Raw genomic sequence first — 27,073 nt, 5'->3', positions numbered from 1 at the left:
AGTGGCTGCACCAATATTGTGGAAAAGCTTGCCCACTCTCTGGGTGTCTTCTACCAGTTTAAAGAAGGTCTTTTTATGTTGGACAGGCTTTTGCATTGCCAAGTAGACAATGATTTTGAAGATTATGGTTTGTCTGCTGTGCCTATCTTTGTGGTATTTGTGTGAGCAGTCTAGTTGTATATCAGTGTGATTTTAACCATAGAAAAGTACTCTGCATAAAAGCACTAGAAGCATAAAAGCATAAAAAATGTTATATTTTAAAAAATGCCTTGAGTTCTGATTACCTTGGGGAACATCTTTTCTAGGGATAAGCAAATCTGCCAATTTTGGTTTTTCTCAGTTTCCCATTTTTCCAATCTTAGCGTCATATCTCCACATTCCCACATCAGTTTCAGATTGTAGTCCTTGTGAAAATTCGTCACCATTTTAGGGCAGCTTTCTTTAAACACACACATTTTTTTTTGTATGAGATTCCCCGCCGCCAATACACACATTTTTACAAAGCAATTTCCTCATGTATATATAATTATTAATTAATTAAATGTCTATACCACCTTTCATCCTAGGAGTTTTTAAAACAAGGAGTTTTAATATATAACAACACAATACTATACAGTGGTACCTCGGTTTACGAACTTAATCCGTTCCGTAAGTCTGTTCTTAAACCGAAACCGTTCTTAAACCAAAGTGCGCTTTCCCTAATGTGGCCTCCCGCCGCCGGTGCCCTTCCACCGTTCAGATTGTGTTCTTAGACCAAGGTAAAGTTTGCAAACCGGGACTATTTCCGGTTTTGCGGTGTTTGTAAACCAAATCGTTTTTAAACAGGACTGTTCTTAAATCGAGGTACCACTGTAGTATAATGCACTTTTTTCACTTCTGTGTGGATTTATATGCACACTTCAGTATATACATTTTTTCACAGATTGCTTTGCTGGAGAAGTAGCATTGCAAAATTTGGCAAAGTGTAAGATTTCAAATGGACAGCTGTGTTTTGATTCACATACTGCTTTTTCAAAGTGCAAATTAGGTAAATTCATCTTTAAACGTGAACCACATTGATTTCTTCCCCCATCTCTAAGCTTCTCCTATATGAACTTCCATGGAGCACTGAGATCCTCCGTGAAGACCTAGCTCTAAATCCCTTCTTTCCCTATAACTAGATTAGAAGAGATAGGAGGATCTCCTACATACCCCTCAACTGTCCTGCTTTAAGCGGGACATTCCAGCTTCTGATTGGATCCCAGGATGTCCTGTTTCGGCTCCCACGAGAACATGGCCCCCAAAGGTGCCCTATTTTTGAAGACCATGCAATCGTGCAAGTCACTTGGCTCACATATGAGCCTGGCACCGAAACAGCCATGTCCCGATTTTCCTTTGTAGCATGTGGGAAGGTATGTTGCTATGTTAAGGAGTTCCACTCCTTGATGGGATTTGTATGGCTGACTCTATGCCTTTTGGAGAGAGAGAATCACAAAGAAAATTCTATTTGGGCAGTCCTTCTGGAGCTTGTGATAAATGTTTTAAAACTGCTTCATTGGCTGCCACTTAGCTTGTTTTATGCTCAGTCGTTTCATGCTATCCTATTTTTGTTTGATTCATTTTAGTGTTTTTAGATATTTCTTTAGTAAGGCACACTGGACAGATAGTTAAATAAACAAATACTGCGGTAGCCATAGCACAGATGCTGCAGTAATAACCACTACAGCGGCCCAGCTAAAGTGAAACACTTGTGCACAACAAACCTGTGCACCTTTACCCAGAAGTAAGTCCCTCTGTGGCTAATGAGTCTTACACCTAGGTTTGCAGGCCAGGGCCCCTTAATTGAATGATTTTCACAGATGCACTGAAAACTGAATTTCATCGAATTTATCATATTTCAGTGAATGAAGTAAGGGGTTTCAATGTGCTTAATTTTGTCTGGGTAGTACACCACATTTTCTGTAGATAAGGTAAGGTTAAAGGGACCCCTGACCATTAGGTCCAGTCGTGACCGACTGTGGAATTGCGGCGCTCATCTCACTTTATTGGCTGAGGGAGCCAGCGTACAGGGTATGTGGCCAGCATGACTAAGCCGCTGCTGTCGAACCAGAGCAGCGCACGGAAATGCCGTTTACCTTTCCGCTGGAGCGGTACCTATTTATCTACTTGCACTTTGACGTGCTTTTGAACTGCTAGGTTGGCAGGAGCAGGGACCGAGCAATGGGAGCTCACCCCGTCGCAGGGATTCGAACCGCCGACTTTCTGATCGGCAAGTCCTAGGCTCTGTGGTTTAACTCACAGCGCCACCCGTGTCCCTTATAGATAAAGTAAGAAGAATTTAATACAAAAAAGTCCTACTTTGTAACTTGCCCACCTTAGATTCATATTTTTGAACTGGGCTGTGGCAGGGGAGAGGAAGACATTTGGCTCCAGAGACAGTTGTGCTTTCGTCCCTTTGAAATCGATGGCTTTTAAGTTAGCGGTTGCTATCTTCTCCCAATGAGCTCCATCAGACTTAAGAATAACGTAAAGCTGCAACGTTATGGACACCTACCATTGGACTTGTTGGGGCTTACTTCTTTGAACCGACATGCATAGGATTATGCTGTAACTTTCTCTGTGTTTTCTCTTTCATTTCACAATGCTTTTGTGTCATAACAGACACAGGCAGTTCTGAGAAATAAGAACTTATGATGATCTTATCCCCTGTGAGAATACTTTACAGGTGCATTGATACGAAACATGTACCTTTAATACTAGAACCATGCCAGCCATTGCTGAGGTGTTCTTTGAAAGCTGTTTGTTGTACTTCCTGCTCTGTGATTAATCTGGACCAAGCTCTGGAAGATCCATGTGGACGCAACCGTACATTCTTGATCGCTTGCCAAAGTCCTGTTCTTTGTCATAATAAAGGTCACAGTGAAATGTACTGGAGAACCTGGAACTATGCAGGGCTAACTTTTCTAGAAAGAAAGAAAGAAAGAAAGAAAGAAAGAAAGAAAGAAAGAGAGAGAAAGAGACAGACAGACATAAAATTTGGTATTCATTCTTTGAGATGCATGTTGATAGCTCTTAATTACTTTATTTGCTCCATTTGTTGAAACGAAATTGCAAAACGGTAATTTATATGCAAATATTCAAGGGGGAAACAAAACAGGAAAATATTTCTCTTCGGCATTTTTAATTTTGAATTGTTGCCTTTTGAAAAAAGGAATATTTGGCCTCTCAGTAGCTCTAACCTTTGAGTTGTCACCTTTATTTCTTTTAAATGAACTTTTTGGCTCTTGGTATATTATCTGTTAATCTTGGTGCTAAAGGTTATTTCCATATATTAATTATAGAGGTGCTTCACATTGCCACTAAAGCTGAAAGTCTGGGTCCCCCCCCCCCGCCTTATGGGATGTTTTCGTCAGCAGGATGAAGGGCTCTTATAATTATAAGAATGACTTTTATTGTGAGGTTATATAAGAACGTTTCATTTCACAAAGAGATTGCTATAAAGGAAATCCTCGCTCCTGATTTTGTTTCTGTTGTTAACTTCGTAAGAACATAAGCTGAACCTGCTGGACCAGGCCAATGTCCTATCTGGTACACCATCCTGTTCTCACAATGGTTGGGCAGATGTCTGTGGGATGCCTTCAAACAACATCATTCTACCGTCCTGTAGTTTCTGGCAACTAGTACTCAGAGGCATGATGCCACAGACAGTGGATCACCTCTCTTATCCAGAAATGACCAATACAAGCAGAACAATCTTGTCCCTCAATCCATGCTGTCAGAGGAGTGGGGAGTGGGGAGAACAGGTTAGGCTGTGATGGAGGTTTCCTTCCACCCTTCCGTGCTGGGCTTTGCTACCCTAGCTGTTGCCAGGCAACCACCAATGGTAGTCAGTGTAACACTCCGCAGTGGGGTGGAACAGGGCCAGAGCTGAGCCAGTCATCCATCCATCCCACTGGATCCTAAGATGGGCAGCATCCAGAAAGGGCCCAATCTGGGCCCTTTTTAATGTGTTGTGTATGGGGGGGGGGAATTATTGGTTTTTTTGTTGTTCTTATTTTTACTATGCATTTTGCGTTTTTTATATTGCGCTTTTATGTCATGAGCCACCCTGAGATCTGTGGCTGAAGTGCATTGTACAAATGTAATAAATAATACAGTGGTACCTCGCAAGACGAAATTAATTCGTTCTGCGAGTTTTTTCGTCTTGCGAATTTTTCGTCTTGCGAAGCACGGATTCCCTGGGTATTAACGGTTTTAAGAAAAAGGAAACAAACTTGCAAGATGTTTTCGTCTTGCGAAGCAAGCCCATATGGAAATTCGTCTTGCGAAGCAACTCAAAAAACGAATTCGTCTTGCGAGTTTTTTGTCTTACGAGGCATTCGTCTTGCGAGGTACCACTGTAATAAAATAATTTTTCAGGGTTTCATGCACAATGCACCCCAAAGCCTAGGGCTGCCGTACATCCAGGATTTCCCGGACATGTCCGGGATTCGTCTGTTGGAAATAGTGTCCAGGCTCAACAATGTTTTGTGTCCGGAATTTCGAGCTTTGAAATAGGGCAACCTTACCCAAGCCAGACTTGCGGAAGTGCATCATGTTTCTGCTTCCAGAATGAAATGCAGGCATTATATACTTCTGCGGCAGGAACAGATTCCTATTAAAATAAATGCAATGCTTTCAGCTCAATCGTATTGCATGTCTTCTCAGAAGTAAGTCCTGCTGAGTCCAGTGGGGACTGACTCCCAGGGAAAGTCTGTGGGGGGTGTATAGGTAGACTTAAACTGCTCTGGGCTCAGTTAGGAGAGGAATTTAGCAGAGGGATGACATGAGAGAGCAGTCTGCCGAGCATGTGTGCAAATGGATAGTGTGAATGATGCAATAAGCTTGATGTGGCATACAGATATTGGCCCCACATCTCAGCCACTAGATATCTTATCCCTTATTTAAAACAGATGTATCAGCATGAGAAGCTACGGACTCCGAATTAGATTCGGGAAAGCAACAAGAGACATGCTTAATTTTCACTGCTGCAAGCACCCTTTCTGCACAGAAACGTTAATTACGCAGCATCTGTTCCCTATGTCTCTCATATAGTTGTATTTCAGTATATTATTTCAGTATGCAGAATCAGTGATCGCGATAAGGAAGCTTTCCTCAGAGTTCAGCTTGCAACTCAATAAAACTTCCTTTACTAACCTTTTTAGGGAGGATTTACACAATAAAATAAAAATAATGGGTTTTGTTTTAGTATCTTTAGTACTCTGTAGCTGTAGTAGCAGTTCGGGAAACGTTAATAACAACATAATGCCACTCTTCTGGAAAGCAGCCCAAAGCAGAAAGGAGAATTAAGTGCAGTTAAGGTTCAGTTGTTTCAAAGAATCTTGGCAAATGCAAGAAAAGCAAATGATTATATGGTTATATGATTATATGGTTTGAAGCAATATCAGACAATATTGTAATGTAGCATATACTATTGTGGGTTTTTTTGCATGGAAAGAGAACCGTCTGTAGCAGAGGTTCTCAGCTCAAAGTCTGTGGACCTCTGGTAATCCTTTCAGGTGGACTGTGGAAAGAACAGTTGAAAATATCTATACTGGGCCCCACAGTTGATTTTTTTCCCCCTGACAAGGAAGATTAAGCCATTTTGACCAGCCTAGCAAAACGCTGGCCTAGGGCCTATAATATTCATAATGTAATGCTGATACATTTAATCATTCTCTTCCTTCTCCCACACACCTTTTTAACCAGTGGCCTTTCTTGGCAGCCAGGCTTAAGGCCCATGATTTTTATAATACGGCACAAATTTTGACCATGAGGTTAGTATTAAAGGAGGGGGAAGATTATTAGGTGGTCCAGCAAGACCACTTATAGTTTTCAAGTGGTCACTGGGGGAAAAAAGTTTCTGCTGGTCTAAAGGCATGTAACACGGAGACTATATATTACATACACATTTAACAGAGAAGGGGCCATAGTTCACACATACCCTGCATTGCAGGGGGTTGGACTAGATGACCCTCAGGGTCCCTTCCAGTTCTACAATTCTGTGATTCTATATCAATGTACAGTCCCTAGCATTTCCAGGCGGGGGTGTTCATCTTCCACTTTATTCACTGTGTTGTGACAGAATTGACAGAACGCTGTCTCCCCACCCCACCCCCATTACAGAAGTGAAAGTGTCCATTATGTTAAGATAACATTATTTTATTCCCTCACGTCCATATAGGTCTCAAATATATTCCGGGGAGTCTGAGTAATTTTTACTTAGTGATGGTGTTTGGCTGTAAACCTCTAGCTCAGCGGTTGCCAAACGTTTTGGGCTCTTGGGCACATGCCACAAAATGGCTGCCGCGGGCACTGGCGTAACACGAAGCGTCTGCTGCATCTGAAAGAGCAGGAAAAAAAGAGAGGACCACAAAATGGTGAAGGCATGCTTCTTCCCTCCTGCTCTTTGCACCTCTCCTCCGTTCAGGTCAAGAGAGAGAGCGGACATCAAATTGTGGCACCCAGTGGGCACGTTTAAGGGGGCACGTCCAAGATTGAAGAGGCTGAGCCGATTGTAAACAAGAACAAAGCAAGAGAAGCAAACAGTCTCTTGTGAACGGTGTATTTTTGAGGGGATATTTACTGAGGTATTTCACAGGTGCCATAACAGGTACTTGTGGGCACCCTGGCAGTCACAGGCACTGCTCTATCCAATAATAATTTATACCCTGCCCATCTGGCTGGGTTTCCCCAGCCACTCTGGGTGGCTCCCAATATTAAAAACACGATAAAACATCAAATATGCTGGACGGTGAAAAGTGCAGACTTTTAATCTGCATATACCTTACTGTGCAGCAGCCCTCAAACATAGTAGATAGCTGTCCGTTATAACATAAAATGTACTCTCTGTGACAGTGCAACTATCTACTGTGCTTAGGTGTGACAAATGTAAGGATACCAAAACCAGCCTATTTCAGATCCATGCCACTTTCACATTGGTTCACTCACAGGGCCATTCCACTCCATTTCCAGATCTGAATGTGTATTTAAATATGCATTCTGAACATATTTGCTCTTGAGTTATGTATTTCTAGCAGAAGCGGCTTACAAGATGGGCTGGAGCCGCTATGCTTACTTCCCACCAGGTGGGTCGCTGATTTTTTTCTGGGAGGGAAAGGGAGACGGAGAGGCAGCAAGGAGGTTGGTGTTGTGTCATATGCAATTTTGGCCTAAATTTGGACTCGAATGAAATAAATAGGCTTAAGGAATCGTAACTGTGTGCCGGACTGTGCTCACACTACAATATTGCATACCGAGTTGGCTTGCCCAGGATAATGAGTTTTCACACAGCTTGCAAACTAAATTCTTGTGGTACAAGCCATAACAAAATGGCTTGCAGCATCAGACAGTGAACCTGGAAAATGATCTCTTAGGATAACGTCCAAGTGACCTTGTGATGGAGCTTATGTTATCGCTGTGCAATGTGACCCCTGATGGCCTTCTGTACTGTAAAGATATTTTAAGCAATTGCAGTCCAGGCCCTATCAGTGGTCACTGGCACATGTATGCTAGAGAAATGTTTTCCAGGGTTGAGTGTGTGGAAAACCTAATGGGGGAGGAGGTGTCGTGATGGGGAAGGAACAGTCTGAAGGAAAGAGATAGAAAGCAGGGACAGTACAGAGGCCCTCCACAGAATATTTTGATTGGAAAGCCAGTCCACCCCCAGTCCTTTTTGAGTTGTTTTTGTTCTCACAGGTAGGACTGAGGGGCCATTCATAACAATTTTCCTTACAAAAATATAATATAAAGAGATTAGGCCTCATGGCAGTCACAGAGATCACAGGATAGATTTTCCTTTAAAACAGTAACACAAGCAGACATATGTACAAAGTTTTGCGCAGTCTTCCAGAAAGAAACGGCAGCCAATATATTTTTGTGATGTCTTTCTCGGGAGTGATATACACATCGCATAATACCTCCATTCTCAAAACAAATTGCTCATACCCCCTTTAAGGAATAATAAGCACAATGCAGTGAAAAATAACTGACTGTTCAAAGCTTTCATGAATTCTCATGATTTCCAGAGACTTTGTACTTTGCACATATATCATACCCTCAAACATTTCTCCAATGAAAACAGGGGTGTCCTATTCCATAATATTAAAATTCTATTATTTATACCTCGCCCATCTGACTGGGGACTCAGCTACACTGGCAAAGGACAAAACACTTTATATGCATTGTTTATGCATTCTAACACTGTGACACCAGATGGTGCTGTGGAGTTACGTTTTTTGCTAACCCGATTTCTCACACAAAGTTTGCAGCGCCTGAAACACTCCTTTGATGTGTCTAGAATCCAGCCTGGGTTGCCCCAGCCACTCTGAGCAGCCTCCAACATATATAAAAACATAATGAAACATTAAACATTTTTTTAAAACTTCCTTATACAGGGCTGCCTTCAGATGTCATTTAAAGTTGCCATATGTCCTCTTTTTCCAGGACATGCCCTCTTTTTCATGGGTAGAGTTGTCATAGCAATCTATAGTTAAAAGTAGCACTTGGCAAATGTGTCCTATTTTTTCTCTCTTCAAAATATGGCAACCCTATTAACCCTCCAACATTTTCCCGATGAAAATAGGGATGACCTACCATACCCTCCAACATTTTTCTGATGGAACTCGGGACATCCTAAGGAAAAGTGGGGCCTTCTGGGATCAAATCTGAAACCAGGGCGGCTTCTGTAAATCCAAGACCAAACCTGGAAAATACAGACACTTGGAGAGTCTACACCAGGGGTCAGCAACCTTTTTCAGCCGTGGGCCGGTCCACTGTCCCTCAGACCATGTGGGGGGCTGGACTGTATTTTGAAGGGAAAAAATGAACGAATTCCTATGCCCCACAAATAACCCACAGATGCATTTTAAATAAAAGCACACATTCTACTCATGTAAAAACACCAGGCAGGCCCCACAAATAACCCAGAGATGCATTTTAAATAAGAGGACACATTCTACTCATGTAAAAACATGCTGATTCCTGGACCGTCTGCGGGCCAGATTGAGAAGGCGATTGGGCCGGATCTGGCCCCCGGGTCTTAGGTAGCCTACTCCTGGTCTACACATATACAGGGATTTGCCAAAAGATGCACAGGACATGCCCCTGGATGAAATATACTGCAGTGGTACCTCGGGTTAAGAACTTAATTTGTTCTGGAGGTCCATTCTTAACCTGAAACTGTTCTTAACCTGAAGCACCACTTTAGCTAATGGGGCCTCCTGCTTCTGCCGTGCCGCCAGAGCACAATTTCTGTTCTCATCCTGAAGCAAGGTTCTTAACCCGAGGTACTATTTCTGGGTTAGCGGAGTCTGTAACCTGAAGTGTCTGTAACCTGAGGTACCACTGTATTTGTATGAACTGAAGCAACAGGATCATAGGCAATATCTTGGGAACTTAGTGATTCAATAAAATCTTCTGTCTTGCTCTCTCTTTCTCACAACTGGTTTTTCCTTCCCCCCCTTGTCTGGCACTCTTAACAGACCTGCTTGTTGCACTGGAGAGCAAATTGCGGAGACATGGAATATCGAGCAACAGCCTGTAAAAGTATTTACAGCGCCCTTTCCATTTATACTAGTCTGAAATGTGTCTAGAGCCTGCCCTTGAGCGAATATACACTGTAACAAATGCTTGCATCTCTTACGGAGAATGGCCTTTAAAATCCTCTTGTGGACAAGCTAGCTATGGCTCCAAGATCCTTTTTTTTCTGGGTGAATCAATACCTAGGTCCTGTTTCAAAACCACATAAATGTCAGCGATAGACTTTGCTCTGTGCGCAAAACGTAATGAATGGTAAGAGGAACAGCTGGCATTGGAAACGAATTGGCTGACTTGAAATATATTTATTGAATTCATAGGCTGTTCTGCCCAACAAGAGGAGAAGCATAATGGCCAAGCGCGCCCATTTACCTATTGGCAAATAGCTTCCAATTAAAAAACAAATTGCTCATTGAGATTCAGCATGCCAGAAGCTTAGAAACAAATTTATTAGCATAATTAGCAGCATCAGAAAGAAATAGCACATTGGGAGCTTAAACGCTGATTTTACCAGCATAATATAACAACCATTGTCAATGCGGAATGGATAGCCTAGACTACTTTTTATTATGGTGAATCTGTATTTTTTATTGTTTGATGAGGAATGCCTAAAACCGAAATAATCACAGGCCACTTTCATAACGTGGCTGGAGTCTAATGGTACTCAGTAGTCAGACAAGACTTCATTGCTCCATTTAGGACCAAGCTTCATGGGTGCTTTTTAAAGGGGGCCCTCTGTCTGGTGATTGATGGATATGTAACCCATGCACGGTCTTTGTTTTTCTGCCATCCTTTGCTGGCAATCTATACCAAGTTTTCTATGACTCTCTGGTAGACCTGGCCAAGTATTTATAAATAATTGCCTTAACAGATGCCACAATTAAACGTGAAATTCACTGCTACAAAAATGTTTATGGGCAGTTGCTTGGATGGTCTTAAATAAACAACGATTGCACAAGATCATAGAAGTTATGTTTGTCAATGCCTACTAACTATGATAGCTAAATGCAACTTACCGTATATACTCGAGTATAAGCCGACCTTTTCAGCACATTTTTTATGCTGAAAAAGCTCCCCTTGGCTTATACTTGAGTGAGGGTCCTTTCAGGCTGCTCCTCCCTCCTCCTCTGCCTTTGCCGCTGCTGGTGGCAGCGGAGGAACGAGCAGCCCAAAAGCAGCCCTTTTGGGCTGCTTGTTCTTCCTCCGCCGCTGCCGCCATCACCAAGTTTGTGGTGTGGTGAACCGGCTTATACTTGAGTCAATAAGTTTTCCCAGTTTTTTGTGCTAAAATTAGGTGCCTCAGCTTATATTCGGGTCGGCTTATACTTGAGTATATACGGTACATTTACAGAAGCAGTATATCTCTTAATATCAAGCACTGGGGACAAACAACAGGGAAAGGCCATCACCTTTGTGGCCTGCAAAGGTCTCCCCCATGAGAGGTCTGAAGGGTGGCAACATGAGAACGGGGACTTTTCTTCAGTGGCTCCCCATCTGTGGAAAGCTCTTCCCAAGGAGCCTCACCGGGCACCTTCATTACATATTTTTAGGCGCCAGGCAAAAACGTTTCTCTTCAACCAGGCGTTGGGCTGATTAACATTTTATGGCCTTTGAAATGTATCTGCTGGAAGGAGTTTATTGTTTTGTTTTACTTTCATTTGCTTTATTATGTATTTTGTGTTTTTATTTTGCATTCTTATGTCTCTGGCTTTTCAAAGTTAGAAACAGAATGCTGAACAAAATGGACTTTGTTCTGCTCCAGTAAGGACCAGACCAAGAAGGACTGGAGTACAAATGTTCAGTGTTTTTAATAGAAATATTAAGCCTTCAGTCCCACTTACCTGGGAGAGTAAGTTCCTTTGAACTTGCTGGAGCTTCCTTCTGAATGCACAGGACTTACTTCTGAATGCACAGGTTTTTGATTAGGTATTCTGTATCATTCAGCAGCCTTTTCATTCCATGGAAATTTACTTTTTGGAGGACAAACATTTTCGAACCAATGTGTTATCTACCACACATTATGGCCCTTCTCTATTTGACGCAAGCAAGCAAATTCATTCATTCATTCATTCATTCATTCAGTGGAGCTACCTGTGAAGGTTCTGTAATAATAAAGTACATTCTTTTCTAATTCCTCAGCTAGGAAATGATAACAGAGATACAAAGGCCCTTGCAATGGAATCTCCCCTCTCTTTTAAAATATCTCTGATAATAAAGTCATCAGTCCTTCTGGCAGTGTGAGAAGATAGTTCTCTTTATGGATAATAGAAATAAATATTAAGATATACAATATTAATTAAATAAAATTTAAAATGATATTAGATAAATATTAAGAAATAAAAATATCCCACTGGGGAGAAATATAGCAACTGATACAGAACATTTAGGAGTCTCTGGTCCTGGGTTGCTGAACAAGACAGAAAGCAGCCTGCAATTGTAGGTCAAATAGAAGGACCCTTTCCCCCACTAGCATGTTCATGATCCCATCTCTCCCTCCCCTAATCTGGTTCGTAGAAAATCTTGGCAGCACCTGAATTTTAAATAAAATAACTACATGAAAGGGGATGCGGGTGGCGCTGTGGGTTAAACCACAGAGCCTAGGACTTGCTGATCAGAAGGTCGGTGGTTCAAATCCCCGCGATGGGGTGAGCTCCCGTTGCTCGGTCCCTGCTCCTGCCAACCTAGCAGTTCGAAAGCATGTCAAAGGAACCGCTCCGGTGGGAAGGTAAACAGCATTTCCGTGCTCTGCTCTGGTTCGCCAGAAGTGGCTTAGTCATGCTGGCCACATGACCCGGAAGCTGTACGCCGGCTCCCTTGGTCAATAAAGTGAGACGAGCGCCGCAACCCCAGAGTGGGCCACGACTGGACCTAATGGTCAGGGGTCCCTTAACCTTTACTAACTACATGAATGCACCAAACAACAATAATCAGTACAGTCATCACTGTAATTTATGCAGCGCTTTCCCATGTACAAAGTGCTTTGATAACATTAGCACAGTAATCCAAAGAGCAGCCCTGTAAGGTTGGCCAGTGCTGTTATTTCTGCATTACAACCAGAAGGTGCTGGACATGAGGCTGGATTAGAATGGCCTGCCAAAGGCCTTTGATTGGATCACATCTCATTCTGTTAGGCAATACGATACACCCAGTTCTCCCTGAGTGACTTCACTCTATGAATGATTCTAAAAGTTGGCACTGCCTGGAAGTCCACAAACCCATAGGCAAATCCCTTCAGCAAGCTGGAATCAGCTGGGAACACTCTTCCCCTCCTTCCTCCTGACTTTCTTTGGTTCCTCTTGGCCCTCCAGATGTTTTTTGGCCTACAACTCCCATGATCCCTAGCTAGCAAGACCAGTGGTCAGGGATGCAGGGATTTGTAGTCTCAAAACACCTGGAGGGCCGACTTTGAGCAAGCCTGCTCTTGGCAGCCACCATTCCATGGCCAATGCGTATGCTCAGTCCTTAGTGGAATATTTTTGTTTCCCTTTATTTTTCTGCAATAAGTAAATGGCAGAAACATGGGAGTTGCCACAGCCAATGTGGGCAATTGAAGGCAAGGAGGAAGAAAATGGTGACGAGAAGCAGCAGTCAAGGGAGCAAACTCAGGGTTGGAGTTTTATTAAACCCTTGGTGGTCTTTGGCATAGTCAGGGCTTTTTTTCAGCCGGAACTTGCCAGAACTCAGTAGCAGTGACTACATTATTACATGAGCACTGTTCCACAGCATTTGATATTTTCATTTACATACATTCATTCGAAATAAGATGGGTTTATGAAGCAATTTTATATCCTCCCACCACACTGACGAAGAATTCTATGAAACAGTAGTCAATATCCGGAATCACTGTTTAGTGTTGGACATTATATTTGCTGAATACACAAAGCTTCACAGCTTGTCTTTCACTGTTCAAAGTCTGGTACCTCACTTCATTTAAAGATTTTCAGAGACTTTGAGACTAAAGATTTCATTTTGGACTTCTTATGGTTTGAAGGAATTCTATAAAAGATTGTCTATTGCGTATGTACATGGTCATTGTGTTGCCTAGACATTGCTGAAGAACTCAGTTCTGGCACCTCTCAGGTGGGCGCCATTGCCATTATAAGAGAACGAGGGAGGCATTCGTGGCGAGTTCGGCACCTCTTTTTCTAGAAAAATAGCACTGGGGATACACGATAAAGCTCATGTAAATCTTCAATATCTTCATCCTATCATCCTACTCATCCCCAAGATCTGATGGGGAGGCAAGACTTAGTCCTCATCATGAGATCCAAAGGACAAGTGAAGCACCCATGAAACAAATGCTTCTATTATCCAAAAAAGTTACCAGAGAAACCCCTAATGCTTGTTGTTGTTTAGTTGTGTCCGACTCTTCATGACCCCATGAACCAGAGCACACCAGGCACTCCTGTCGTCCACTGCCTCCTGCAGTTTGGTCAAACTAACGCTAAGAACATGCGTTTTGTTTCCAGTACATTTTAATGCCCCACAGATAACAATATTCAGAGGAAATCTTTGTAGCAGCTTCACAGAACTCTGTATTTACTTGTGTTTGTTTACGCATGATTCCTATTTCAAATGCTAATTATTAATTAGTGACCCTTTCTTCATTCCCCCCCCCTGACAACTATTAATCTCTCTTTTTAATTAAGGAATAATAGTTCCATTATTTTCTGAAATGTGTTTCTCAAAAGCTTTTCTTTGAAGAAGGGCAGATTAACAGCCTATTCAGATGCAACCCATCACCGACACAGAGGATAACGGTGGGTGGTGTCTTGGGAGAAACCGGGAGATTATGATTCTGAGTTTAGCGCAATGATGAATTAGTGTTCTATTATTTCCTATTCTCAGCTCAGCCTCTGTCAGGAGAATTTCAGATTTTCCTATCTTCGGTTCTGATTACAGTCTGTATCAGGAGAATGAGTTATCCTGGACTTTAATTTGCCTATTACAGGTTCCTCATTTCATTATACATTCTTACTGATAGCAGCACCAAATGTAACAGCAGAAATTGGCACTCCATTCATCCATTGTCACGATAAAGACTCCAGATGAAAATAGCCAAACATAAATCAGGTCTCTGGGAGACACTCTGAAGATTTTAAAATGAAAAGAACATGCAGCATTTGTTACTCTTTATAGCAAAGACAGTAAAAGAACAGAAAGTGAAAGGACTTGTTCAGAAGCAAACTTACAGACTACTTCAATTTGAACAATGAATAAATTAGAGGGTGTTCCCTAACACCTTTCACTGTTGCAGGTATTACTGTAACTAAATGGAAAAGACCCTGATGTTGGGAAAGATGGAGGGCACAAGGAGAAGGGGACGACAGAGGATGAGATGGTTGGACAGTGCTCTCGAAGCTACCAGCATGAGTTTGACCAAACTGAGGGAGGCAGTGGAAGACAGGAGTGCCTGGCGTGCTCTGGTCCATGGGGTCACGAAGAGTCGGACATGACTAAACGACTAAACAACAACAACAACAAATGCAAAGGAGGACAGAGCTTCTGTATCTTTAACCATTCTGAGCATATGATGCAGATTTTAGATGTAGATGTTCTGCAGTGTAAGTCACTTGGAGACCTACTTGTGACAAAGACAAGAGACTGTTGGTTGTCAACTGTTAACGACTGCAATTGGTCTTATAGGAAAAAGCAAGAGGTGAGATGGCTAAAAATAGCTTTATCATGTATAATGAGATAAGAATCCAATGTGTCTAATTCAGGTCTCTGCATGGTTTTAAGTTTGGTAATAAGTTGCAATTCAGTAACTTCTCTTTCCAATCTATTTCTGAAATTCTTTTGTAATAAGGCAGCTACTTTGAGATCTTGTATAGAATGTCCTGGGAGATTGAAGTGTTCTCCTACTGGTTTCTCTGTCTAGTTCGGCTTAGTTTATTGAATTTCTGAGTCACTTCCCGCAACAGACAAAGCAATTGCTTACTTGTGGCAGTCCAGGGGCCTAGCATGGGGGGGGTGTGTGTTACCGGGGTGATTGGCCTGGGCACAATTTTTTTTAGGGGTTCACCTCTGCAGCTGCCAATCCAATTGAAGGTGCTTCCCTTCCTGCCTTACCTGAGCAGCATGCCAAGCAGTAGCTAGGAGAGGACGGACCCTGTCATCCCTCGGCTGTGTGGTGACCCCCGCTGGGAGGGGAGGCTGGCAAACAGCGAGACTCGCAGTGGCAGCGGCACCCCAGTCGGAGGAGATGCGCACACATGTCCTGCCACTGCTCCACAGCGTCACATGGAGACACCAGTTTGGGGGCGCAATACTTTACTTGCCCTGGACACTAGCAACCCATGCTACACCACCTTGGGAGCCTTCCACAAAAATCAGGTGCATGTTTTCTAATATACTGCAACTTATAAATATGGTAATGAGACATGCCACCTTTAAAAATAATAATAATAGTGGTGTTCTGGTTCTCTCGCGCCAGAATCTTACAAAATGTAATTATAACCAAGTCCCATTGAAAGCACTGGAATGAAACTTGTCCATGATTAACAAGTCCCATTGACTCCAATCTCTCTATTACATTTCATTGAATTGTTTCCCAGGTAAAGAAACAATTGAGATCTAGAGCAGGCTTCCTCAACCTCGGCCCTCCAGGTGTTTTGAGACTACAATTCCCAGCATCTCCGACCACTGGTCCTGCTAGTTAGGGATCATGGGAGATGTAGGCCAAAAACATATGGAGGGCCAAGGTTGAGGAAGCCTGATCTAGAGGGTATATCAAGGGCCACCTGTTCCTCAGTGGGTGCCCTTCCTACTGAGGTTAGGTGAGTGGAAAGAGCACATCAGGCCTCCTATTGCTACCCCAGGTCTGGGTGCCTAAGCCCTCCTCCCAGGAGCTTTCAGCACCAGGTATAAGCAGGTTTACATTCTTGGAAAAACCAACAAATAAAATTTACTGGTGCAATTTTGAGCTCTGTTGACAACAAGACTTGCACATACAATGAAACGGGGTGCCGTCCATGGTGTTTTAAGAATTTAATTTCTGATCGGTTCATATTCTCTGTCCTTCCCTTCTCAGCCTTTGGAAGAACAAGTCTGGGACCTGTTACGTGAAGCGGACAAGACTGCAGCTGAAGCCAAAGATAAAAGCCAGGTGTATGATGCTATGGCAGAAACCATGGGAGATGCATGGGATTCTCTTGTTATTGTCCTGGAGAAGCGCAAGGCACTTTTGGAGCTGACTTCTGATTTTTTTGAAAATGCGCTGGAGGTTCGTATGTAGAAAAAAATAATTGTAAAATTATTATTTTTTAAGTAACATATACAACAATATATTTCAGTTTGTTTGGTTAAGAAAACAACAACGAAACACCATTCCAACTAACCCACAAAACACTGGGCTGGTATGTTAGACCTTGAAGCCCTTTGGTCAGATTCAGCAGAGCTCTTCTTACTTGCCCTGAGGGAGAATCACCACTGCTTGAACTTAAATAAGATCCCGAAGCATGATGAAATCCATGACTGTTTAGTGGTTTGTTTGTATTATGGTGAGCTTGAAAGTGGGTCATTCTCTGTAACACTTAACTCTAAAGAAAAATCTTTTGCGGGGAGAATTCAAGCATGTGCCAGTAATTTAGGTTTACACCGCTTAAAGTGGATTAAATTGCATCCTGTCGCCCTGGCAAGATAAATTCACTTGTTTGCTTTTTTAGAAAACAGTCTTTTTGCCATTAAGAAATTGATGAGGAACTTCATTGAGAAGTGTAGGATAGATGAATGATTGACAGAAAGACACCCCACAAGCAAGTTACAATGAATGTTCAGTGTTGTGTACTTGCCCAACAAATAAATCAGAACGAATGCCAAAGATCAGACATAGTCAAATTCCTCCATAAGCTTTGTGGAAGCAAATCAGGATGAATGCTGAATAAACAGGTCATACCTTGTTTACAACATTCCATTACAATAGAAAGAAATGTAAGATAAAATCAGGTGTGCTTCCGCTTCAGCTGAAAAGGGAACGATCAGGACAAAATCTGGAGTGAAAATATCTGGGGAAAGTATTCCAGTATTGTGGTATCTTACCTAAGGATAATCTAAACATATAGATGTTGTAAAATTAGATGGCTGCAAAGGTTATTGATGTGTTGGGAGTCACCTTGAGGAATGACAGAGCCTCCAAATTCAGCTTGAGATGCTGCATCTTCTGAAAGTCTGTGACAATTTAGGGACGGGTGGTTCCTTTCTTTAAAAATACTCACTCCGCTTATTGAAATTACCCTAGATTCCTGGGTATTATTTAGGAGCCATTTCTGATTCCTTCTGTATTCCTTATATGTTTCACCTGTTTAGGAGTCTTCAAATTTGCCTTGATAATGCTAAATACTAGTTTTATTTATTTTTATAGCGACATGCCTGCGTATGGTTCTTTACAAATAATATTGTAAGGGGCTTACGATCTACAAAACAGATTTGAAGAAGTAAGAGGTGGTATTGGGACTGGCATCGGACTTCAGGCCCCCTGGCATGGTTCTAACAATGCGTCAGTAATGGATTTGGGGCAGTGCTTTTGAAAGGGAGCTAAACTTGGCTCCCATCCATGGTGGCCATCTGCCGCCTTACGTTACCCAAAATCCAGTGCCCTGACCCATAGATCTATGCAAGCCATAGTCCTACTGAAACTACAGACGTATTAATACATTTCATAGTTCAGTGGCCCAGGGCATTACATTATGGGTAACTTAAAATGGCAGGTGGCCACTGCAGATGGGAGCTAAGCTGTTCAAAAGTGACCCTGTCTACTGAGAAGTGCCTCTAGTTTGGACACCGTGCTAAGCCAGGGATTGTGGTCTGCTGCTTCTGCTTGTGCTGGGGGAGGAGCAGTCCTGGCAAAGTAACAGAAGAAGGGAGAAAGCAATCTGAACTGAACAAGAAAAGCATTTTTATCCCCTCCAGCATTATGCTATTTCCCTGCAACCAGGCTGTGGGGAGGTTGGACACTGCATGAAAGGAAATGGGGCAGAAGAATGATTAAGCATTCCTCATGCTTTGCTGGTTTTCCCAGTAGTGATGTATGGCAGTGAGAGCTGGACCATAAAGAAGGCTGATCGCCAAAGAATTGATGCTTTTGAATTATGGTGCTGGAGGAGACTCTTGAGAGTTCCATGGACTGCAAGAAGATCAAACCTATCTATTCTGAAGGAAATCAGCCCTGAGTGCTCACTGGAAGGACAGATCGTGAAGCTGAGGCTCCAATACTTTGGCCACCTCATGAGAAGACTCTCTGGAAAAGACCCTGATGTTGGGAAAGATGGAGGGCACAAGAAGAAGGGGATGACAGAGGACGAGATGGTTGGACAGTGTTCTCAAAGCTGCCAACATGAGTCTGACCAGACTGCGGGAGGCAGTGGAAGACAGGAGTGCCTGGCGTGCTCTGGTCCATGGGACACGAAGAGTCGGACATGACTAAACAACTAAACAACAATGACATGCTTTGCTTATCCGCTGCAAGTTGCATCCTTTCCATGAAGAAGCTTCAGCAAAGATCCTGGCTTGTTTGATGCTGAAAATGTACATTAGCCAGGTCTATCATTTTCCCCCTCTCCCTTAGTTATGCACACCAGCCCTGCCCTTCCCTTCCCTTCCCAATGGCCCATTAAGTTCATTTCAAAAGAAATTATTTAGCTCCCAGAGCCTTCTGGTGGTTCCCTCACTGCGGGGAAGTGAGGTTACAAGGAGCCTGGCTGAGGGCCTTCTCGGTAGTTGGGCCCGCCCTTTGGAATGCCCTCCCATCAGATGTCAAGGAAATAAGCAACTTTCTGAAGGCAGTCGTGTATAGGGAAGTTTTTAATGTTTAATGTTTTATTATGTTTTTATATATGTTGGAAGCTGCCCAGAGTGGCTGGGGCAACCCAGTCAGATGGGTGGGGTATTATTATTATTATTATTATTATTATTATTATTATTATTATTATTTGCCTCTTCTCTGGCTTGGGGAGCAGAGCAAGTTCTCATCTCCACCTTTCTGTTATACTTTAGTCGTTGACCCAGCTTTGAATCATGACCCAGTGTAGGAAAAGCAGCAATATGTAAATTCCCAGATGATATTTATGGCACCCGCCATTGCAATTCTGGATTGAAGCAAATATCTCTAAGGAGAACACAAAAAAGTGACTAGCAGACAGTTTGTTAGAACATTGTTTTTTTGCTCTCAGAGTACTGTGAGGCAGCGGGAGTGGGACCAAGGATCAGGCCTCGTGTCCTGAAACATCCAAGCAGAGGGGCGAATGGGAAATGTCATATTGACTTAAAACGGAAATACTGGAAAATTCTCACTGAAATGTTTTGCTTTAAATGACAGAATGTGATTATGTGTAATCTTTGTTTTATTGTGATAAAGTGCAAGCCTCATCTCTAGGATATTCTTTAATGAAAATCAGAAGTCAAATCCCAAACATTGAAGGATAATGGATTTGTTTTATATCGTAAAGAGCATTAAAAAAACCCCAGGATGGAACATGTGAGGAAAAGCAGGCAGAGCAGAAGGCTTATTTCTCATCATCTTTCTTAATTTCGTCTGAAGTTTCTGCATCCCCAACTTCTGAGATTTGCTTGATTATTTATTTATTTCGCTCCGACAGTTTCAGCCCACAGGATATTTGCCCTACTTAAAATGCAGCGTGAGATTTAGAAAGGAGCAAAAATGATGCCAAGGTTGCGTGTTGCTTAAATACAAACTTCTAAAGTTCACTAAACAAAAAACAAAAACCGTTTCCTTTTGCCCCTGCCATATTTGGCAGGCTGGACTGTGTGTGTGTGTGTGTGTGTGTGTGTGTGTGTGTGTGTGTGTATGCATGTATGCATGCACACACACACACACACACACACACACACACAACGTGCGTACCCCAGCTCCCAGCCCCACCCCCAAACAATAGGAGGCAATGCTATTATAGTAAAATGGCTAGGAAAATCTAGTCAGGTGCCTGTCAGTCATGTTTTAGGTCCGAGGCATGCATGCATTGCCAATTTCCATCTTAGATGCATACTCTATGTGGGACTACCCTTGAAGGCCATTCGGAAACAGCCTTTAACCCAGAACGTCAAGGTTATAGGCTAGTACTCACTGCCTGGAGCAATACATGTCCTTAGGCCACTTTATTGGTTCACAATTAGTTAACAATTGGTGCAGTTCTGAGTATTTGTTTTGATATTTACAGTCCTAAAAAGTTTGGACCCAGGGTACTTAAAGGACAGCATGCTCCCATAAGAACCTGCCCGTTTGCTTAAGTTATTGTTTGATGTCCTGCTGTATGTCCTTCCTCCTTCTGAGGATAGGATGATGGCTGCTAATGTGTGAGATCTTTTCCGTGGTGGTCCTTTGGTTATAGAACTACATCTTCAGGAAGTTCTGTCTGCTGTTCTTCTACCTCTCCTTCAGGAAACAGCTTAAAAGATTCCTATTCCGGCGGCATTTTGAGCTGGATGTGGCTTGAGTATTTATACTGATGTGATTTATTTTGTTTGATTGTTTGTTTATCTTGCTGCTAGGTGTTACGATTTGCATTGTTCTCGGTTGGATTTGATGGAGTGGCTTATATTTTTGTCTTTTTGTAATTGTATGGGTTGTCAGCCTCCTTGGTTTTAGGTAGAGCCAGAAGACAGGGTATAAACATGTTGTTGTTGTTGTTGTTACCTTCTGCCTTTGAGTATGTGGCTTTTCAGGGTTCTTTCTTCTATGATTCTCTGCCTCCTGAATGTAAATTGGAAAATTGATGTGCTTATTATTGAGTTAGAAGTTAATGTAATTTGCTTCAAGCAGTAGGTTGTATTCAATTGTTTCCATACACTGGCAGAAGGTTCGTTCCACTAGGGCTCTGGGTTAGCCGAATCCTGGCTGTTAAAACTACACAGTAGCTGCCTCTGTCTGGCTGTTCCTTCAAAATCACCCTAATTCATGATGATTTGTCTAAAATGAATGTGTATCTTCCATGCCAGCAGCAGCTATCACCACAAATGTACATCACTGGGGTGGAAGCCCTCCATGCGTGTGGTGCTATAAACCACATAATAAATATGCTGCTAGACTTTACAGCCCCAGGATTCAGGGCTCTTTTCAGCCCCTGCCATTTGGCGACTCGTTAATGCGTTAATTGGTGCAAGGACACTAAACAGCAGAAGTTCAATGCAAGGAGGGGTAAGCCTTTGCTGGCTAGATGCAGCCTGTGAGGCTTACATTACTCTCCGGCTGCTCCTTCCCTTAAGGGTATTGTGACAATGAAGATTTAAAAGTTAGGGCTGTCCAGAAAATACCTCAAGATGAGCTTCCTATTTTAATCTTAAAAGGATTGCTTTAAATTTCAAAGCGTTATTTTAAAGAGATTGTTTTGTTGCATGTTTTCGCTATAAATGGTGATATTTTTTATATTCTAATAGGATGGATTTATCCTGAATTTTCATTATGGGTGTTTAAATGTTAATGCTTGTACTTCGTAAGCCGCTTAGAAGCCTGTTTGGCTTTAAGTGGTATATTAATTGTTGTCCTGTTCACTCTGGTTCTTGTCGTATTCTGATTCTTGAGGACTAATGGTTTGGGGCCACAACTTCTGGTCCTGTCGCAGCATCATATCCTTGGCTGGCTCCGCCCTTCTGAGTTGTGTGAAGGAACCTATGAGAGCATAGCTGGCTTGTTACCTCTGCCAAACACATGTGGAAACCAAAGGAACAAAGCCAGACAGGTGAAGAAGCTGCAGACATGCCGTTGTCAAGAGCACAGCAAGAAAGCACCGTCCCACTTCCTCTCCATGCATTAGACCTCCGCATGGATGGCTAATGGGTGAATAGGGCAGCGGGCTACAATTGTTCCTTAAACATTGGCTGGCCCCTACTCATCCAGAGATACACAGGTGGCCGCCATTGTGTTCTGCATGGCGAATACTGGCAAATCTTTTCCTTTCTCCTCTTTGGCCTCACTTAATTGAAAGTACACTCATTTGGAATCAAAGGGACTTTCTTCCAAGATGATTGCATTTGGGATCATGGTTTATTTGATGGCTACTGGCTAATCTTGTCTATCCAGGTGCTGATTGACCTCTAGATAAGGCATTGCACTTGCAATGCTGAGAGCTTAGTGAGCAAGGGGTGCCAAGCATGCTCATTTCTATCAGATCCAACAACTCTGGTTACTTGTTTAGGGTGGCAGGACTGAATACATCAACAGACAAAGCTGTCCTATACAGGGTCAGACCACTGGTAGATCTATCTCAGTACTAGCCGTGGCTCTCTAGAGTTTCAGGCAAAAGTCTTTTCCAGCCCTCCCTGGAGATGCCAGAGACTGAAGCTGGGACTGTCTGTGAGCAAAGTATGTGTTTTAGCAATAACAGACCTACAGGTTCTTCCTTTAGTTACCCCATTTCCCTCCCTCCCTCCCTCCCTTCCATTGGGTGATCAGTGCCATTTGCTCTGCAAAGAGATCCTCATAGGCAGCAGTGAAGTACACATGCAGTCCAATGCTGTGCATTAGGTTAGACTCCTTGGGCCAGAACAGCAGACACTAGCACTGTTCATTCCAGTGGTTTTCACCAAAGAACCCAAGGCTTTTTCACAAGTCTTCTTCCCTACCCAACCCCACCCCAGCATTGGTGCACATGGCTGCCATGACTGTTAGAGCTAGAAAACAGATCAAGTCTACTAATTCTCAAAAAGACAATTGCAGGATGAAGGATATGCTGGGCCATCACTGTAAATGCTCCCCACCTTTCCGAGAGCTTACAGTATGCTAAGACCTGAGATGAGACTTTTCAGTTGGTATGTTGTCACGTGTAACTAAATTGTGTTTTCTGTCATCCTTCTTGGCTCTTCAACAGTTTGCAATCAAAATTGACCAAGTTGAAGATTTCCTGCGGAATTCCCAAGAGTTTGAGAATCCAGAATCTCTGAGAGCAATCCTGCATCAGCATGAACAACATACAAGAGGTACAGATGGGTATTCCTCCCTTTTTCTTTAATTTAGAAGATTCCTAATTATTACATATTTAGAATTGGGTCATGGATAAATGCTGCTTACAACTTCTGTTGAAGGAAGTGAAAATCTGAAGTAATTTTTCTGGACTGCTGTTCTAATTTTACTAGTACTTGAAATTACAAACATGTAAAGGTTTGCCTACCTTTCCTTATTCTATCTATTTTCATTTCTTTCCTCCCTCCTCCTTTCCTAACTTTTTTTTAACAGTTCCATTTCTCCCTAGAGCCCAGTCTTGTCTGATTTTCAGTGTAGTCTATCATAGGAAAGAAGTTGAGCAGTTGGGGGAGTGGTGCAGGTAAAACAACATACCCCTTAACTTAAAGAAAACAAAAAAGATTATTGTAGACTTTAGGAAATGTAAATTGAATATTCAGCCACTTATTATTGAGGGGAAGTGTGTGGAAGAGGTCTCAGTGTTTCGATTTCTGGGAATGGAGTTGAGAGATGACCTAACCTGGGGAGAAAACAGCAAAGACCTGATGAAGAGAGCACAGCACAGGTTATATTTTCTGAGAATCCTCCAGAAAAATAATCTCTCAAAGGACCTGTTGATGGCATTTTACCATTGTACTGTTGAGAGTGTATTAACTCATGGTCTGTGTGTGTGGTTTGGGAGCTGCACGGTCAGGGAAAAAACAATGTTGTCCAGGGTTGTAAAGACTGCGGAGAGAATAATTGGGTGCACTCTCCCTACCTTGGATCAAATCTATGCTTCCAGGTGCCATAAGAAAGCTGTAGAGATAGTGCAGGATAGTGCGCACCCCACAAAATGATCTCTTTCAGCTTTTGCCTTCTGGAAGAAGGTACAGGGTTATAAAGACTAGGACTAGCCACCTGAGAAACAGTTTCTATTCAAATGCGATTTTGGTTTCAAACGCAGTGTAAGGTAGTCTCTATGGGAGTATATTGTATTTAATTATGGGGTATCAGAGTTTTTAGGGGGCTAAGCAGGCTGGGATAGCTGGGATAGCAGGCTTGTTGGTTTTTGAATGTTTGATGTAGATTTTTAATTTCGTTGTTCTGTATGGGACAATGACAATAAAGATTATTGTATCATAGTGGGTGGGAACCTGTGGCCTGACTTCCTGTGAGTTGGAGGTCCGGAGAAGAGAAGGAGTGGGAAAGGGAGAAGCTTAATGTGTGGAACAGCAGGAGATCTGGGCAAAAAAATCCCTCTTCAGCAAATCAGTTCAGGCCTCTGGCAAGAGTGATGTGTCCCTCTCCAAGCGAGGCGTGAGTGTGCACCCCAAAAGCTTCTCCTGAGGCTTAAGGGTCCTCAGCAATAGTGTGGAACATATGGGGCAATAGATGAGGGTGCCCTCCCCCAAATCTATAGATGAGGGTAGTTCTCTCAGATCAAATGGAAGGTACTTTCTGCAGCCATAGTGGAGCCTGTTGAAGACGACGTAAGCCTGATTTCTCCCCTCCTCCAGCAGTCCATGTGCTCCATCATACTATTGAGGTTCCCCAACCCTCCTGTTCAAAAGGCTTTTCATGAGCTTTAGCAGAGAGCAAAGGGTTGAGAATTCCCCAGCTTCAGTACTCCTTGTACTTATAGTAGGTTGGCTGCAATCCCAAAGGAGATGGGTAATTACAATTGCATAGCGCAGCAGGATAGCATCCGTCTCCAGAAACATATCTTAAAAAGCTTGGGGCTTCCTTCTAAGTAATTGTAAAAGACAGGGTCAGGCTGGCCTCCTGTTTGGAGTAAGGTGCTAGGAATTCTCACTTGCCACCCTGCCTGCCAGCTCTCAGCTCAACTACTAGCCAGCCTCGCTTCCAGACTACCAGCCCTGATGCTGGAAAGCAATCTGAAACCGGAACCAAAAATATGCCACAATTCAGAAACGAAACGAATAGTCCCGGGGGAGTGGACATTGGATGAGTTTTACAGTTTTGCCTGCCGCAAATATGCAATTGGGTATATTCCAGAGGAAATGGAATGATGGATTTTTACAATGCAGTAAGCGTGGCTTCGTGGTGTTCAGCCCAAATATTTATGACAAGTTTTGCATGGGAAAACAAGTATGTTCCAAATTTCAGTGCACACTGCATTTCAGGGAAAGGACATTTAAAAACAAAACAAAAAACACCCACCAGCAAATCTTGGAAGCCTGCAATTGGCGTGAGCTGAGCCACCTGGCAGCTGGGCCTAGTTTAGTGGGACTCATCTTGGCATACATTTCTCTGGGAAAAACAATTACCATGACTTTGGAGACCTGCACTCAAAATGGTATCCGTCAAAGTAGTTTTAAGCAGAGATGCACCATTGGAACATGGAAGGATAGGAGCCAAAGACATTGGAAGCAAGGTCTGTCAGGGATGACCAAGCCTTGGTGCAGGACCAGTGTTGAGGGTTGGCATGGTGGAATATATGCCAATGGCTCACAGTCTGGGCATGGGACCTGCTGCCAAACGCCACCTGCACAGACAGAGAGTCCAGGGATGGTATCTTGCCCAATGGTCTTCAGAAAAACTGAAGCCATCCTTGATCGGTGGCAAGAGGCAACTCACAGTTTCCTAGGAACTGTGGCTTACACAAGCCATTATGCTTATACACACCCTTTATACCAGTCAAATCAGATGGCTTGGGTGTTTGCCAGTCCGGATTTGAACAATCTCTGGTTGAACAGTGCTCCTTTACAGGCCTGTCTGCTCTAGCTGAAGCCACTCTGCATGGAACTATAGAACTCAGTTTCTGATTCCAGAACCCGACAGCGTTATTTTAATGGGTGCATACCTTCATTTTGCTGCTCACCCAGGTAATGCCGAAAAATGCGATCAGTTTCTGGCACTGGGCAATTGTGTGCTGTATAGGTATCCGGTTGAGTGCTGTTGTCCATCATTGCTGGGAGGCTGGATTAGCAGGATAAAAAGGAAGCCGCAGGCAGTGATCCGGCAACATGGAAAGGAAATGTGCAGCAGTCACATTTCCATTTTATGTTGTATCTAGGTATTTAGGATGACTCCGCCCTAGGCAACTGCTGTTTGATACACCATCTGAAAGTGTCTGTTTCTGTAAAAGCTGCAAAAATACAGCTCCAAGGCTCTTAGCTGCCAAAAACTACACAGAGAAGCTGATGGGATATTTAAAGGGCTTTTAAAAAGCAACGCTAGTTTTAGCACAGTGATGCCAGCAAAGGGCAATTGGGTACAGTAGAAAGAAAGCTCACAAGACACCTTCAGTGGCAATATGCAGTTAAAGCATACACCGTCCAAGAAGTTTAGACCCAAAGGGTGTGTGGTTTCTAAAACAGCTCCTTGTGTATTTCACTCCCTCAATTCTTATTATTTATTACAAGTGGGACCTCCAGCGAAATGTTGCAATGTACTCTTACCTTCTAGCATAAATGCAGCAGTTTATTGGAGGTCCCACCTGTGATAAATATTAATAAAATTGGGATCTCAAGGAGGACTTTCTCCCCCCCACCCCTGGATTCTGTTTTTCTTTTTTGCCTGAGGTGCAACATGCCATGGTGTCTGAACATACTGAATCCTTATTGGGCAGCTTTTTTGGGGAGGGGGAACATGACCCCTTAG

General features: G+C 42.9%; 1 protein-coding gene across 7 annotated transcripts in view; it reads left to right on the top strand.

Annotated features, from left to right (window-relative positions):
* Positions 1–27,073, top strand: part of CCDC141 (coiled-coil domain containing 141) — a 114,767-nt gene that overhangs the window by 8,246 nt on the left and 79,448 nt on the right. For all 7 annotated transcript variants that reach the window (XR_014551221.1, XR_014551222.1, XM_083626022.1 and 4 more), the window contains 2 exons: positions 16,589–16,780; positions 23,376–23,484. Coding sequence is in view for 5 of the 7 variants with exons in the window: in XM_083626022.1 (XP_083482148.1) it covers positions 16,589–16,780; positions 23,376–23,484 (301 nt within the window). In the remaining 2 variants the exon portion in view is untranslated. The remainder of the gene's footprint in view (positions 1–16,588; positions 16,781–23,375; positions 23,485–27,073) is intronic.

Source organism: Podarcis filfolensis, assembly GCF_964270895.1.
Source record: "Podarcis filfolensis genome assembly, chromosome: 1".
NCBI lineage: Eukaryota > Metazoa > Chordata > Lepidosauria > Squamata > Lacertidae > Podarcis > Podarcis filfolensis.
The sequence above is the reverse complement of the archived record's forward strand: the minus strand, read 5'-3'. Positions and strand labels throughout refer to the sequence as shown.